Source organism: Macroventuria anomochaeta (assembly GCF_010093625.1).
Source record: "Macroventuria anomochaeta strain CBS 525.71 unplaced genomic scaffold BU25scaffold_4, whole genome shotgun sequence".
NCBI lineage: Eukaryota > Fungi > Ascomycota > Dothideomycetes > Pleosporales > Didymellaceae > Macroventuria > Macroventuria anomochaeta.
The window spans coordinates 484,953-500,675 of NW_022985365.1; the positions used below are offsets into that span (position 1 = coordinate 484,953).

The 15,723-nt window shown below is 54.7% G+C and overlaps 5 protein-coding genes across 5 annotated transcripts; 4 read left to right on the forward strand and 1 right to left on the reverse strand.

Moving 5' to 3' along the window:
* Positions 1-797: 797 nt before the first annotated feature.
* BU25DRAFT_488115 (uncharacterized protein) lies at positions 798-3,485 on the reverse strand (the record flags this gene model as incomplete). Its single annotated transcript, XM_033711325.1, has 1 exon — positions 798-3,485. One exon carries the CDS (start codon positions 3,483-3,485, stop codon positions 882-884), a length of 2,604 nt encoding a protein of 867 aa, XP_033565716.1. The 3' UTR covers positions 798-881.
* A 151-nt stretch (positions 3,486-3,636) lies between these two features.
* On the forward strand, positions 3,637-4,706 carry BU25DRAFT_407174 (snare-like protein). The gene is made up of 5 exons (XM_033705471.1): positions 3,637-3,926; positions 3,976-4,102; positions 4,152-4,193; positions 4,242-4,287; positions 4,339-4,706. The coding sequence occupies exons 1-5, from the start codon at positions 3,731-3,733 to the stop codon at positions 4,534-4,536; spliced, it is 609 nt and encodes a 202-aa protein (XP_033565717.1). The 5' UTR covers positions 3,637-3,730; the 3' UTR covers positions 4,537-4,706.
* Positions 4,707-4,904: 198 nt separating this feature from the next.
* BU25DRAFT_384889 (uncharacterized protein) lies at positions 4,905-8,381 on the forward strand (the record flags this gene model as incomplete). Its single annotated transcript, XM_033704344.1, has 3 exons — positions 4,905-4,961; positions 5,008-5,076; positions 5,133-8,381. The coding sequence occupies exons 1-3, from the start codon at positions 4,929-4,931 to the stop codon at positions 8,379-8,381; spliced, it is 3,351 nt and encodes a 1,116-aa protein (XP_033565718.1). The 5' UTR covers positions 4,905-4,928.
* A 965-nt stretch (positions 8,382-9,346) lies between these two features.
* Positions 9,347-10,324, forward strand: BU25DRAFT_445646 (uncharacterized protein; the record flags this gene model as incomplete). The annotated part of the gene is made up of 3 exons (XM_033709448.1): positions 9,347-9,594; positions 9,701-10,067; positions 10,181-10,324. 3 exons carry the CDS (start codon positions 9,347-9,349, stop codon positions 10,322-10,324), a joined length of 759 nt encoding a protein of 252 aa, XP_033565719.1.
* Positions 10,325-12,696: 2,372 nt separating this feature from the next.
* Positions 12,697-13,763, forward strand: BU25DRAFT_190363 (uncharacterized protein). The gene is made up of 2 exons (XM_033700994.1): positions 12,697-13,025; positions 13,076-13,763. The coding sequence occupies exons 1-2, from the start codon at positions 12,993-12,995 to the stop codon at positions 13,676-13,678; spliced, it is 636 nt and encodes a 211-aa protein (XP_033565720.1). The 5' UTR covers positions 12,697-12,992; the 3' UTR covers positions 13,679-13,763.
* The last annotated feature ends 1,960 nt before the right edge of the window (positions 13,764-15,723 follow it).

The following is a 15,723-nucleotide window of genomic DNA, read 5'->3' on the forward strand; positions in this document are numbered from 1 at the left end:
AGATGATACACAGAAGGAAGAAAAGAACAAAGGCGCTAGAGACGGTGAAGAGAAGGAAGTGCATGGTGAACGCGCTCCAGGCAAGGAGACTGGCGTGAGGCGCGGACTCGATGAGGGAGGCCAGGACCTCGACAGGAGTGCAAAGCCACACAGCAGCAGCCTCGGAACCACAGGTCCTCCTGAGGATCCAGATCCCGATCCCAGCACCGGTAGCATCGAGCACTTCTCAAGCTCCGAACGTTGGCAAGCTCGTTGTGGCACACAAGTTCAGCAGTCTCGTGGATCTCTGATCTCGGTAACGCTACCTTCGCATCACCCAGCCCAGTAATCGCTAATACCTGCCCTCGCTGAAAGATGCGGATTCTCCGGCCAGAAAAGTAACTGTCTGAGATTTTGCATTAAGGTGGGAAAAGTAGGCTGGCTGAGCCAGCTACACTTGTCGTGTTCAGAGGGTAGCACAACCGATTCATCCGCCGTGCAGATGGTAATGGTGGCTGGAGAAGGAAGGCTTCGAACGTTGTCGTGTCGCATCGCGCCGTCGCAATTCGCCGACGGCGAAAATTCACGCCGCCGACGTAGAATACCTTCCCAATGTGGAAAGTTGTGCGCGGGTGTGGAGCGCGGCGGCCAAACTCCCGCGAAAATGACTGCCGCGTGGGAATGAATGGGCTTGCAGCAAAACCATTCTCTGCCTATACAGACACCCCTCCACGCAGACTGATGCCCGCCAAAAAAGTAAAGTGGATATTTGGTAACATTTTGTTGCTTGAACGCTGCACTCGCTTTTTGTATTGTACAGGTTGATTACAAAGGTCCATGTATCGTACATGCTAAGTGCTCCAATTGGGGTATGTACAAAGAGGTAGTTGTTTGCATGGTGCCTACGACGGCATCCACGGGACAGCATCATTGTCAGCCGTCTTAGCTACCGGCGTCTCCGATTTCGCCTTGGGCTCTCCAGCGGCTTCCGTCATTGGGTTTGAGTCCGCGTACGCTTCAAACCTGGACTTGACTTCTGCAGCATCATACTTGGCATCGCTGTAAGTCTTGGTGACCTTCCTTGTGTGCCATCGACTGGTCGACGGGTCCAGGGTCTTGGGTTCAAACACCTCGTCCGGAGTCTGTGTCTCGGATTTGCGGACAGTGAAAGGGTTGGTGATGTGCTTGTGGATCTTCGTAGTATCCGCCTCGGGTTCTTGCGCCTTACGCTCGAACTTCTTTGCAAAAAAGTAGGTGCCTGGTTTGATCTGGCCGCTGACTCTGCGGAAGATCGAGTCTGGTGCCCGTAGCTCTTTGACGCGGTTGCGCAGGTCCGCTCGGGTTTGCGCTGGTTTGATCTCGGGTAGAAACAATAGTTCGGGAATGTCCTTGGGGGATTTGCGTTGCGCGATGGCTTTGTCGATGATGTCTCGACGAGATGCTGCGTAGGCGCTGGCTGCACTCATCATCTCATGGACGTTGACCCAGTTACGGAAACGAAGTTCATCGAGGGGAATGCCGGTTTTGCTGAGAGCTGAGGCGGTAGTCTTGGCTTGTGAGTCGTCGTCGCCGCCGCCTGAAGCCGGGGCTGCCGGCTGATGCGGGTCGGTCGTGAGTTCGTCGTAAACGGCGCGCAGATCTTCCTCGGTGCCCAGCGAAGGCTGCTCGGGATCGATGTGCATGTAGAACGGAGAGTGTTGTAGATTGAGAGGCTGTCCGGACATGAGAACGGCGCGTGTGTTCTCCAGCTGCCCTTGTAGGGTTTGAATCTCGGAGTTCAGCTGCTCGGGAGCCATGAGAACAACAGACGATTTGGCCGCTTCAGGCTCCAGGTTGTCCGCCTCAGAGCGGACACGCTTCTCGATAGAAGCCGTGATAGTATGCGCTAGCTCCTGTAACTGCTGCTCAAAGTGTCGCGTGGACTCAGCGCGTCTGCAAGCCTTGGCAAACGTGATCCAGTCGTTGTAGCTAAGTTGGGTACCTTCGGACTCGGCGCCAGTGACGATGAGCGACCATAGCGCTTTGACAAGGTCGCGGTCCTTTATAAGACCGGCAGCCGTGAGCAAGGTTCTTCGCTCAACCGGGCCAAATGTGATGCCTGCGGTTTTCGCATCCTGTAGTGCGGATTTGAGTAGGTCTGGAGCTCGCAGCTTGCCAGCTAGAGACACCAGGGACACGAACGGATGGACCTCAGGCGACAGGCCAGACTGGATCAAGCTGGCCAAACACTCATGGGCGGTGACTGCTAAGGTGTTTCGAAGAACCGCTTCTTCTTCTTCTGTGAATTCCTGACCGGGAGCCTTGTCTGGTAGCATGAATTCGAAAGCTTTGATGAATTGCCCGACGTGAACGCTAGCAAGGCCTCCACCGCACTGCTGATAGGCGTATAGAGCATTGGCCATGGCACGCAGAATCTTGAAACGGCCTCTGAGCGAACGAGACTGTGTCATGGCCACCCGCAGCCTGTTCAGTAGATTGGTGACTTGACCGCCACTGGTTTGGACTCCAGAACGGCAGGCAAGCAGATAGGCAGTGTACGCCTCCGAGAGGGGTCTTTCGGTGATGAAAAGCTCGAAGATGCGATGTGGCGTCTGGCCAGGGTAGAGACGAAGGACTGTGTCCAGACCCAGGTACGCCTTCTTCCAATCGTGTGACCGCAGGCGAGCAGTGACGATGCCTTGCAGTAATGTCGTAGGCAGGCCAACGATATGGACAGGCTGCGCACGATCTGGAACGATGGCGTCAGGCGAGAGATGGTACTCGGCGTAGGTGCCAGGAAAACGCTTGAGCCCCTCGTCGTATAGCTGCTCCAGCTCGGGGAGCGACATCAAGTTGCCATAGCTCAGCAGCTCTATGGCAGCACCATAGGCGGCCTGGGAAACATGGGCGTCGTCCTGCTCAGCGAGCCACAGCCATAGCGCGTGGCCGTCGGTGAAGCGCTTGGCATCCTTGTAGATGCCCAACAGATGGACGTAGGCGAACGGATGGGGCGGCAGCGCTCCTTTTCGAAGGTCAGAGACGACCTGCCCGACGAAAGGGAGAAGCTCGGGCAGCCGCGAGGCACTCTTCCTGGCGGCGTCGCGGCGCACGCTTGCGTGAAGGGCCTGACATAGGATATGGGTGGCTCTGCGGTCGAAGATACCAGCGTCGAGAGCGGCAGGGTAGAGGTCCATGAGCTGTTGCAGATTTCGCCTCTCGCATGCCTGCTGCAGCGCCAATGCCAGCTCAATGACCTCGGGCGACACATCCGACGAGTCCTTGTCGCCCCGCGCTCTCCGTCGTGCCTGCTGCTGCTCGCGTTTGCGCATCTCCAGGAAGTAACTTCTTCCGCTCTTCTTCCCGTTTGCGGGATTGGCGTAGCATCTTGGCGTGCTCGAGATGGGTTGTTGCTGGGACTGGCGGGCGGCAACGGCGACGGCGACGGTCGGGCGCAAGAGTCGAGGTGCCAGGAACGGCGCCGATGGACAGACGACGGAGGCGAGGGGAGTGCGCGTCAATGGCGGCATCGCTGCTGGAGGGCGTGGTCGGACATGGCGATGCACAGCGCGGCGGAACTTTGTATGCAGGAATGCTACGACTCCCGTGATTGGCTGCTTCTCCGCTGGCTGAGCGCGCAAGGAGCCCTGGAGACAGCTTGCAACACCCCACACCCATACCATTGAAGCTCACCCACCCGCTGCGTATCCCCGACACAGACACACACACACACATACACACACCCACACACGCGCGCACACACACACCCGCCGCCATGTCGCGCCCGCTCTCTCTCTTCAGCATCCAGGCGATCTTGGTCCTCGCCATTGACGACGGCTCGCGCATCCTCACCAAGTACTACTCCAATCCCCACCCTCCCCAGGGCAGCCAGGCCAACCAGGCCGACTACCCCGGCCAGATGGCCTACAAGACCGTAAAGGACCAGAAGGCGTTCGAGAAGGGGCTGCTGGGTACGATTGTCTGTGGGACGGGAGAGTGACATGGTCTGACACCGCACAGAGAAGACGGCGAAGCAGACCACGGACATCATCCTGTACGACCAGAAGGTCGTGGTCTTCAAGATGGAGTCAGACGTGATGCTCTATGTAGTAGGCAGCGCCGAGGAGAACGAGATTCTGCTGTACAGGTACGAGAAGAAGGCGTGGCTGAGGGAACTCCAACTAATCGGCGTGCAGTGTTGTTCTTGCGCTGCGAGACTCGCTCAACATCCTCCTGAAGTATGTGCAGCAGTGCGCGCATCCAGCTCCACGACTAACACGACACAGGAACTCGGTCGACAAGCGCACGGTTATCGAGAACTACGACCTGGTGGTATGATTGCACAGCCTGCACAGCGCATGTGCGCATTGCTAACGCTCACAGTCGCTTGCTGTCGATGAGCTCGTGGACGACGGTATCATCCTTGAGACCGACCCCGTAATCGTCGCCTCGCGTGTCAGCAAGCCGCCTGCGCAGGACATGACGTCGATGAAGAACATCGACCTTTCAGAACAGGGCTTGATGAACATGTGGGACTTTGGAAAGAGGCAGCTGGCCGAGCGGATACGGCAGGGACTGTGATTGGACTATGGAAAGGGCATGGCGTTGCAGGCGTTCTCAATGGCAAAATGAGCATAGCAGTTGGCATCCTCGATGACTGCAGCATGATAGACCGGTAGGACGGCGCATCTTATTCGAATGCAGAACTCCCACATCCCCACTGGCTTGCACAGAGTGGTGAAGACGAGAGCAGGGGGAGGGCAGAGTGAGGGCAGAGTGAGGGCAGGGGGAGGGCAGGGGGAGGGCAACGGTTTGGTTTTATTTTCGTGTTGCACTACACTAGCCTCGAGGCTTTCAGGTACTCTTGATTGACCATGTACTTGGCGCGCGCCGCTTCCGCTTCGTCATTCGTCATCGCAGCCCACCACAACCCCCCCCCCCCTCCCCCGCCAGACTTTGCACACGACACAACCATGAAGCAGCGATTCTCCAGCTTGGACGTCAAGGTACGTGGCACTCGTACCGCAACACCCCCAACGCTAATAAATTCAGGTCATTGCGCACGAGCTGTCCAATGCGCTGACTTCGTTGCGCGTTACAAACGTCTACGATCTCTCATCGGTAAGCACCGAGCTTTCTGCAGCTTCGGCCGCAAACAAACCTGACAAACAGCACAGCGCATTTTCCTCGTCAAATTCCATAAGCCAGACCACCGCGAACAACTGCTCATCGATTCTGGCTTCCGCTGCCACCTTACCGAATATGCGCGCACCACAGCAGCAGCGCCCTCGGGCTTCGTTGCGAAGCTGCGCAAATACCTGAAGACGAGGAGAGTCACCTCCATCTCCCAAGTCGGTACCGACCGCATCCTCGAGTTCCAGTTCTCCGACGGCCTGTACAGACTATACCTCGAGTTCTACGCCGGCGGCAACATCGTTCTGACGGATGGCGATCTGCACATTCTGGCTCTGCTGCGAAATGTCGACGAGGGCGAAGAACACGAGAAGCTGAGGGTCGGACTGCAGTACAATCTGTCCTTGCGACAGAACTACAGTGGCGTACCGGAGCTCACGAAAGAGCGCATTCGCCAAGGCCTACAGAAGGCCGTCGACCGCCAGCAAGCGCAGCCGGAAGTGACCGGCAAGAAAGCGAAGAAGGCAGGAAAGGACGCGCTGAGGAAGGCGCTAGCGACCTCGATCACCGAACTGCCTCCGCTGCTCGTCGATCACGCGCTGCACGTTGCAAAGTACGACTCGACGCTGAAGCCGGAGCAAGTGCTTGCGAGCGAGGACCTGCTAGACCAGCTGTTGACCGTTCTCCGAGACGCCTTGAGGATAACAAAAGAGATCACTGAACCAGACCAGGTGAAGGGATACATCTTAGCGAAGCCCAGCCCTGCAGCACCGAGTGCGGAGGACGAAGGCTCTGGGAAGGGCAGGCAGCTGTACGACGATTTCCATCCGTTCCGTCCCGCACAGTTCGAGAACTCGGACCTTAGGTTCCTCGAATTCGACACCTTTGGCAAGGCTGTTGATGAGTTCTTTTCTTCGATAGAGGGCCAAAAACTCGAGTCCAAACTACAAGAGCGCGAGGCGCACGCAAAGAAGAAGCTGGAGAAGGCGCGCAAAGAGCACGAGGAGCGCATTGGTGGGCTGCAAAAAGCACAAGAGCTGGACTTCCGCAAGGCAGAAGCTATTCTCGCAAACGTCCATCGCGTCACCGAAGCTACAGACGCCATCAACGGTCTGATTACACAGGGCATGGACTGGGTGGACATTGGGCGTCTGATTGAGCGAGAACAGTCTGCAGGGAATGCCGTCGCACAGCTCATCAAGCTTCCACTGAAGCTGCAGGAGAACACAATCACCCTGCTTCTAGACGAGCACACCTGGACAGAAGGCCAGGACGAGGAAGACGAGGGCAACGATACCAGCTCCGTAAGCGAAGACACCGACGACGAGGGCGACAATCAAAAGAAGAGGCCTGCGCCTGTAAAGGTGACTGCACAGCCAAAGCTTTCAATCGACATCGACCTAGGTCTCTCTGCATGGGCGAACTCTACGGAGTACTTTGATTCGAAGAAGACAGCGGCCAGTAAAGAAGAGCGTACGCTGCAAGCATCTGAACGAGCTCTGAAGAGCCACGAGAAAAAGGTTGCTGAAGATCTCAAGAAGGGCCTGAAACAAGAGAAGGAAGTGCTGCGACCTGTGCGCAAACAGCAATGGTTCGAGAAGTACATCTACTTCATCTCCTCAGATGGGTACCTCGTGCTTGGTGGCAAGGACGCTCAGCAGAATGAGATCATTTACCAAAGATACCTGCGCAAGGGAGATGTCTACGTTCACTCCGACCTCAAGGGCTCTATCCCTATGATCATCAAGAACAACCCAAACACCCCGGATGCGCCGATTCCGCCTTCGACACTATCCCAGGCTGGCAATTTGTCAGTCTGCACATCAGACGCATGGGACTCGAAGGCCGCCATGCCGGCGTGGTGGGTCCTTGCCGATGGTGTTACGAAGACTGGTCAGACTGGAGAGTTCTTGCCGCCCGGCATCTTCAACATCAAGGGCAAGAAGGAGTATCTCCCACCAGCGCAGCTCATTATTGGCCTTGGCGTGATGTTCGAGATCAGCGAGGACAGCAAAGCTCGTCACCACAAGCACCGAGTCCAGGGCGGTGTTTTGGCGCCTACTACCGCAGAGGCAGAGGCAGAGGCAGAACTGGCACAAGAGAAGAAGACAGCCCAAGCTAACGATGACGCGGACAGCGACGATGATGACGCTTTCCCGGATGCAAAGATGGCTTCTGACTCTGAGGAAGACTTTCCTGATGCAAAGATGGACGACTCGGATGAGAGCGACGCTGAATCTGAGACTGAAGCGCCTGCGAACCCACTCCAGTCGAAGACTGCAGACCAAAAAGCTGAATCAGAAGAGGAAGAGGAAGATGTTCCTTCGCCGCAGAGTGAGCCCGCCACTGCTGGTTCAGACGAGAACGCAAAGTCGCAAGACAAGGACAAGACAGAAGGCAAGTCCGGTATTCGCCACCTATCAGCACGAGAGCGTCGCCTTATGAGGAAGGGCCAGTTGCCCGACGCCACACCCGGCTCAGCAGCTACGGAAGAGAACGATGATGATGATGAAGGTCACTCAGCCGGCGACGAATCCAAGCCTGCTACCCGTGCCCCTGGCACCGTCACATCACAAGCCACGAAGAACAGCTCAGCACCACTCCCCCGCGGCAAGCGCGGCAAAGCAAAGAAGCTAGCCACCAAATACGCCGCCCAAGACGAAGAAGACCGCGCCCTCGCCATGCGCCTTCTGGGCTCCAAATCCGGCCAAGTAGCCGCCGAAACCGCGGCCAACGACGCACGCAAGAAAGAAGAAGAAGCCCTGGCCAACAAGCAGCGGCGCCGCGAACAACACCAGCGCGCCCAAGACAAGGGCAAAGCAGCCGAAGAAGCGCGCCGCGCCGCCCTCGAAAACGACGACGAAGGCGAAGATGACGAGAGCCTCAAGAGCAACTTGCTAAATTTTGATGCTTTTACCGGACGGCCGTTGCCAGGCGACACGATTCTAAGCGCGATCCCCGTCGCAGCGCCCTGGGCCGCGCTCGCAAGCTACAAATACAAAGCCAAGATCCAGCCCGGATCTACCAAGCGCGGAAAAGCCGTCAAGGAAGTACTCTCTATCTGGGACAACGCAGGGAAAGACGCGAAAGCGACGGATAAGCACAGTCAAGACGTTGAGAGGATCTGGCCAAGGGAGATTGACTTGATTCGCGGGTGGAAGGAACCAGAGGTTGTGAGTGTGTTGCCCGTCGCAAAGGTTAGGGTTATGATTGCGGGAGGTAGACGGGGGGCAGCGGCGGCGAAGGGAAAGAAGAGTGCGAGGGGTGGGCGGGGGAGTAAGAAGAGTAAGTGAGTGGAAAAAGAGAGATAGATAGAGGTGGTAGCATTAGGGATGGGTAACTTGGAGACGAATACGAGTCTACAGAGCTTGGTGGTAGCCAACACATGCTCTTGTTCGTGTCATGTGTGTACCTGCTCCCTCGCTGGCACAGGCTCACCCGAGTGTGCTCGAATGTCAGCGGACCCGAGTGAAGTCGGTCACCTCAGCTCGCACTACATGGTGAGGCGGACTGGCCTCAGACAGCTTCGAGAACAACGGACGCGTGGCTGACATCGGGCCCTTCTCTTCTGCACTAAAACACTTGAGGTCTTCGAAATGTTGTCGCAGAGGCCAGGAATAGCACGAGGTTCCGACCGTTTCACGCCAGAGGTCTGACAGAGGCAGCGGGACGCAGCGGTGCGGACCGTGCGCCACTCCCTCTCTTCTTTTGACCAAGGAAGGTGAGGCGAGGCGTCGGCTTGGTCCTGAAAAAAAAAAAAAAAAAAAAAAAAAAGACAATCGGGAGAGTCTCTACCGAGTCCGAAGTGTTGGATGGTGAGATCGTGTGGATAACCCAACAAAGCCGAAGGACGGGCGTAGCTTGCATCAGAGGCTCACGACAACTCGATGCACGAAGTCAAGAGCAGAAACGTGATCCATGAAGCGATGGGATTATTACCAGATGTTTGTGCTTGCGAGAGATGCCCCGCTTCTATCCACGACCAAACGACGCTAGGAGAGAATGGTAGATTGTACAGTGAATCGAAGAATGTAACGAAGGCGCAACCATAGCCGCGATCAACGCGCTTCCCAGAACGTTTAAAATCCCAAATACCACGCCCGAAAAAAATCCAAGCTCCAACGCTCGCTAAATGCCAACAAACGACAAAACAACAACAACAACAACAACAACAAAAGAGAAGGAAGAGATATTCCAAGTCAACATGCGGACGCGGAGGCATATGCACGCATGTTGATGATGGTCAAGCAGCAGCAGCATGATCGCTCAGTTGCTCTCGCTCCCCCGGCGGTCCTCCTTCGGTGTGCTGGGGAAGGAGAAATCGATAGGACTTGGAGGTGGTGCGGCGGTCTCGCCGTACGCATGTGACCGCTCTTGTGTCGAGGATCCAGACGAGGCTTTGAATGCAGCGCTGACGTCGTGGCCGAGTGTGGAGTTGGTCAGGATGGAGAGACGCTGGCGCGGGTTGAAGGTTGTGGAAGGCATTGTGGATGTGGTGTTGATTTGGTAGGCAACCTAAGATGTTGAGGTGCGTAGTGACTGTCGGTGTCGACGAAGTTGTGGTAACTGGCGTTGACTTATAATAACGATGTTGGAAATTATTTTGAATCAGGGTGAGACAGGAGTGCCTGATTTGGAGTTGGTTGCTGAAACTTGGGGTTGAGACCTGTATCTCGCAAGTCGGTTTCGATCGGGCAATGCGACTAAATAGACCGGAGTCGAGCTGGTGTCAAACTGTCACAATAATGCAAGCTGAACTGTCAAATCGTATCTCTCGGCGGAAGGCGCAAAGACGGTCTGAGTTGTCTCGGGGTCGGAGAATAAGTGTCTTCGCTGGCAGTATTGGCGAAGCAGGTCGTTTGTGTTCTGAGGCTGAGGTGTACTATTGCTGCGAGCCGGAAATGGTAACTGCGAGGGGTGAGTCAGATTTAATATTGAATACGCGGGATTGCGACAGGGCTGGTGCTGTGTGCATGCGAGTGTGTTGGCACTGCGAACCAGATGCCAGGGCTTGTGCCAGGCGAATGGCGGAGACCCCGGATTGGCGATATGTTTAGAGAGGGCTGCAGGTGAGGCTTACTTGGTTTTCTAGGCTGCTCCAACAATTGTGTGGAAGTGGTTGGGTAGAGTGATACGTGTTGCTGCGAATGATTGTTCGGGTTGGAAGCGAAGGTTACAAGTCTTGAGCCGGACCGTGGGGATGTTTGAGCAGATTGCGTCAACGAGAAAGGGCTGATAAGCACCACTTATGTATAGTGCAAGGGCTGATAGACTGTGCAATGTGTAAGGGGTGGAATGATGCTGAAGATTGCTTTGTAATAAAAGGACGACGGCGCCGCAAGGGGAAGGTTTTCTTTTATAGCAACTGGCTATTCACCGCCGAATCCTGACTCGCATGGTCGGGCTGCTTGGATCGGAATGCAAAGGCGCTTTGAGCGAAAAGAAAAGTGTATCAGCAATCAAAAGCATCGGGGGCGAACGGGGAAGCGGACGGTTGCGCTCTTTGCTTTGATCCGTTGTTGCACATGGGAGCAGGTCCCACCCCACGCCCAAACCTTACAGGGAGTAAACTTCATGGCGTCTGGGGTCGCTCCTGTCATGATCGACTTGTCTGAGATGTGCAGACACGAGTCTGCAGGAGATGAAAACGGCATGGCATGGCCGGGTGCCGTATGCAGTGGTCTCCCACGCGTGTCTCTATCGAGGGCTCGCCGATGAGCGTGTTATCGCAGACGGGATGAAGCATCTCGATACTGGCGGCGTCCGCGGATAGCGTCAGTAGCTGCGTCTGACTGACGTGGGACACGAAGTTCTCATATCGAGCCGTGATGTGCCGGAAGGAAGACAGGTCATTCTTTGACCGCTTCTCGATCGTGTTCATCCCATCATCCCACGCGAGGCTTGCGGCACCGAGATGGGGAAATGTGGGTCACGGAATGCATTCCCCAGACCCGGCTGGCTGGGGCTAAGTCCGCAAAGAGGCGTCTGGAACTGGGCTGGCAACATTTACGGAGGTCTTCCGCCCTGATCAACGACAGCGCCAACAGATGTGTGCTCCTTGATTCGCCCAGGTGGAGGTGAACAAACATTTCGTACCTGAACGACTCCTCGTAATGGACGACTGCGGAAGATCCTGTGCAAAGGCTTGTTGTTGTGCGAGGGTGATTGCGTGACGCGGCCGAATTGTTCCCGCAATGAGGCTTCGAGAAAGGCATTGGAAGGACGCTCGTGCCGGTGGCAGTCGTGGACCCGTCTCCGGAAAATCAACCAGTCACTCCTTAACGGTCTGCCCCTGGTATGACAGACTCCATGGAGACCGGCAAATGTCCGGATGATGATGTGACCTGTCACTGAACCTCCTGTGCTGAAGCTGGCTTGTTCTGTCGTGCTCGCCCAAAACACGAAAGCGTGGTCACAGCTCGGCGCCATACGCCTCACCGCACGTCGTCATGCTAGTCGAGACAAGAGACTGCGCTGCGCATCGTTTGCAGCCTCACGCTCTTTGCGCAAATCGCCCGACAGTCATCCCGGCTCTGGGAAACATCGCTAATCATTTGTGGGCATGAGGATGCCGTGAAAATACTCCTTCCGGACACCGCCTCGGCCGCTTCTGTCGTGCAATACTAAGCCCAGAGAAATCTTGTTCTCGTGTCATTCCAGCACGACATCGAATAGGAAGCGGCGGATGTCGTTTGTCACAAATTGAGCACACTTGGCCTCTATTACAGCATCCTCGGTCATACAAGCGTGTTGTGTGTTGGCGTCGTCCAAGCAGCTTCCGTGTCCTTCCAAGATTCTTTCCTCTCCGCATTCCCCGGACAGCTCCATTGCCTTAGTTGGGGAAGTCACTCCCTCCCCTGTAGTAGGGCTGCCCTAGCCCACGTCTTACGGAGGTTGTTGCTGCGATTCCGTGTGGTACAAAGCGATGCGGTACTTCGATCCGGATTAGCCGTTACTTCTGGCGGCAGCCGCTCCAATTGGTGAAGCCTGCTCCTTCTGCAGATTTGGTTTTCGTCGTTGCTATTGAGGCATGTAGCTGTTGTCGGGGCATTGCAAAACTGTCATGGCAGGATGCCCTCTTGACGAATTGTTGTTTCCCTTCACCTTGCTCCATCGAACATGCACGAGTTTGTCTGCTCGATACGGTTGCTTGGCGGCTCCACTCTACCGTTCTGCAGCAGCAAATAGGCGTGCAGTTTGAGCAAACGGCCAAAGTCACAAGAAATACAGCTGCCTCCACGTCTTCCATAGTCTTAGACTCAGATATGACGTTAAACCAACCAATTAAACAGCTGCCTCCACTGTACCTCATGCAGCTGCTACCTAGAGTCGAAGTAGCGGCACGACGAACTCCCGTCCTGTAGCCTCCACTCCCACTTCTCCGGATTACCCAACGACGACAGCGAACTCAACCCTGTGCCTCCTTATGTAGTGACCAACCGCCATGGACACGCCAGAAGCATATTGCCAGTGGATCGAGTCACTCAAGCCAAAGCCCGAGCCTGAGGCCGCCGAAGCTTTGCGAAAAGTACTTCTGAAAGGCACATCCGTTGGGGTCTCACACTCACCAGAGCGGACATACACAACTACTTCGAGCATGTACATCACTACTATGGCTGTCCAGAGAACGAACCCTGCGATCACTACGGCCTTGACGAGCCGTTGCCCTGCGAAGCGAATCTTTGGGTACCAATCGATATCGTCCTAGAAGACGCCACTCCAATGGCACTGGACGACTATCACGAGTGGACGGACGTCAGACAGGCTTTTAATAACTTTAGAGGCCTTATTCGAGATCGCTGGCTCAAGAAGCCTGTGTTCCAGAGAAGGGCGAACCTGCTACAAGCAATGCCCTCCCTACCGCCGAAACATCGACCTGACATCGATCAATGCATCCTTAAGTGATGTCCACACCAGCGACGTGTGGCAGGCGCTCAGTATGTCTTTTTCCCACCTGAACATCGAGGATTTTACAAAGCTTAGCTAGTTGTTGATCCTCGTTGACGCGCGAGCTAAAAACGCACCATGCAAGTTTGCCCTGTCGGACCATGAACTAGGGCCTCTCATCAAGCTGCAAGCGGATCTCCTGGAAAGCACCAAATACACAATGGGAGTCATCAACGATCAATACAGGATGATCAAGGAGTGGGACTCTGGAGAGGCTGCTGCCCAGGCTATGGCTACTGGAGACGTAGCGCATCCTGACCATGGCCTACACATCCTGGCTTTGCAAGCTGGCATGTATCGCTTCCTCAAGGATTGTATGCTGGGGATCATCTCTGAAAAATTCGAAGCACTCCTGCGAGGATCCCTTCAAGCCGACACTACCGGTGAAGTGCTTGTAATCATTCCTCATCAGTGCCCTTACACTGTGGGTTACAGCTCGCTTGAAGCCATTGTAAGAGAGTCACAATATCGCGCACCGACACTCAGATATATCGACCGCCTTGAAGCTCTCGTCTCTGCATGCAAGAGTGAAGCCGAAGATCACATCTGGATGTTACGAGAATACCCTAGTTACTTCGCTGAGACCGTCAACGAACATAAAGAGCATCGGCCGGAGTTGCTGTCTGGCGTCCGCTGCGGCTGAATTCATAAGACTGGTGACCCCGACACCCTCTAGGCGCGGACCTTGAGAGATGATGTCGCTAACTGCTACAATGACCTCATGGTTTGGGACAGAATCCACGGGCACATTTCCGAAGTGGCGAGACTCCACAGATCCACATAGAGCACTTTGGCAAGGGCATCGCATTTGGAATGGGCTCAGAGCTATCGGCGACTTTCTCGGAGTCACTCATCAAGACTTGGTCCTTTCTTGAGCTCATCGAACTGGACCTCATTCAACAGCTAAAGTTTGGCTGGCCTGCTTCTTTAGAGGTTCGCGCGTTCTTTACTCAAGACTGTGGACCTGGAGATGATGATGTTGTACTTAGTGTGAAGTTCAAGGGCGGTCGAGATCGCAAGCGTAATAAGGAGCTCGAACATATCTTCCAGCTGTTCAAGTATCTTTGGGAACCCCCAGTGCGACACAGTCTCAAGGTACACACTCTGGTAGATGCCATCAAGCACCTCCTACGAAAAAAAAAACGCGCGAGCCAGGTCACTGAAATCACCTTGGGTTGTCTCGGTCCTGTCGAAGCTATCGGTGGTTTCTGAATGCCTGCAACAACTAAACTTTTTCCAACATTGGGCCAAGAAGGTCGCAAACTCAGTCAAGAAGCGACAGACGCAACTGCTCATTGACCATAGCATGGTATTCGCACAATGTCGCCCTATCTTGCAGACCAGCTTCAGTAATATAACACTCGTTCCTTTGGGCAAGCCAGGAGCTCAGTTCCGTTACGTCAGGCGAACGTGGAGATACTCTAGAGTGCAGAGGCGGCCTTAGATGCCTTCTGGGAGGCTGCTGATGCCCGTTTCTTTGAATGCACGGGTGCCACGCCCCACAATCTATGGTATCTTGTTCAGTTTAGACTGAGGAGGGCTTATAGAGATTGTGAATATGTGTTGTAATTTGCAGACTTGGGATCGGTTTCGCAGCACATTGGGCGCGTTTCGACTGAGATGGATTAGCTATCTTTTTTGACTTTGGTGTCTGGCTGTTATTGCGGAAGGAGCCACATATGTTCTCTGTACTCCATAAGTCCCAATGTTTGTCTCTTCGCTCCTCATACTCTGAAAATACCAGCGGTTACTAAGATAATCCTAGCCTATCAGAACGAAGATTTCGTTCTTCATTGTTTGTTGGCACTGTGCGTTCGGAAACTCTGCGTAGAGTTTCTTTCACTTCCACCTTTGACATCAAGTGTGATATGACTGGACGAAAAAATGCTGTTGCGCACGAAGTGAAAGTATCATGAGGCTGTGTACCTGCGAGGCTGGTTGGATATCTTCAGCTTTCAGGAGGAAGGCAAATCCTTAATCTTGAAGCTTAAACTGGGAGATCCGTCAGATGGCAAGTTCTTCTTCCCTATCGACCGGAATCGAAGCCTGCATAAAACGGTGAACGCGTTGTGCAAAGCTGAAGCCAACCTGGACACTTTCTGGAGGCATGTCGATGCAAACATCTATAGATACTCCAAGCAAGAACACCATGCAACACTCCCAGCGTCTTTTCGATGAAGGAGGAGAGCATCGACGAACACTACTATGAAATGAGCGACTACGCAATGATTCTCCCCGACCGGCTGAGGTCGAGTACTGGAAGCCATTGTCAGCGATTTTCCATGACCGCTCCAGAGAGGTTACAGGCAACTTCGAAAAGTCCTCGATCACAGTAAAGTCGAAGCAAAAGAGACACGCCGCAACAGCATATCAACCTGTCTTTGACCAGGCTCAAGAAGTACCCCCAGCCCCTCGCCGGTGTTTCGTGTCAACAAGAATAACTATCTCGTCTTCAAGACGTTGGTCCACATCCCGTGCAACAACGAGGAGGTTTCAGGAAAGATCAAGTGGGATCGCTTCGTCGGTGCCTTGACTGGTCTTGGGTTCTCAGCTCAGCATGGCAGTTTACGCCTTCGCTAGAGATGGGCTTATATCGTAACATTCAGTCTCATCAGCCATACCCAGACACCAATATCCCGTTCGACTTGGCGAGGCACTTCGGAAGGCGGCTCAAGCACGTGTACGGTT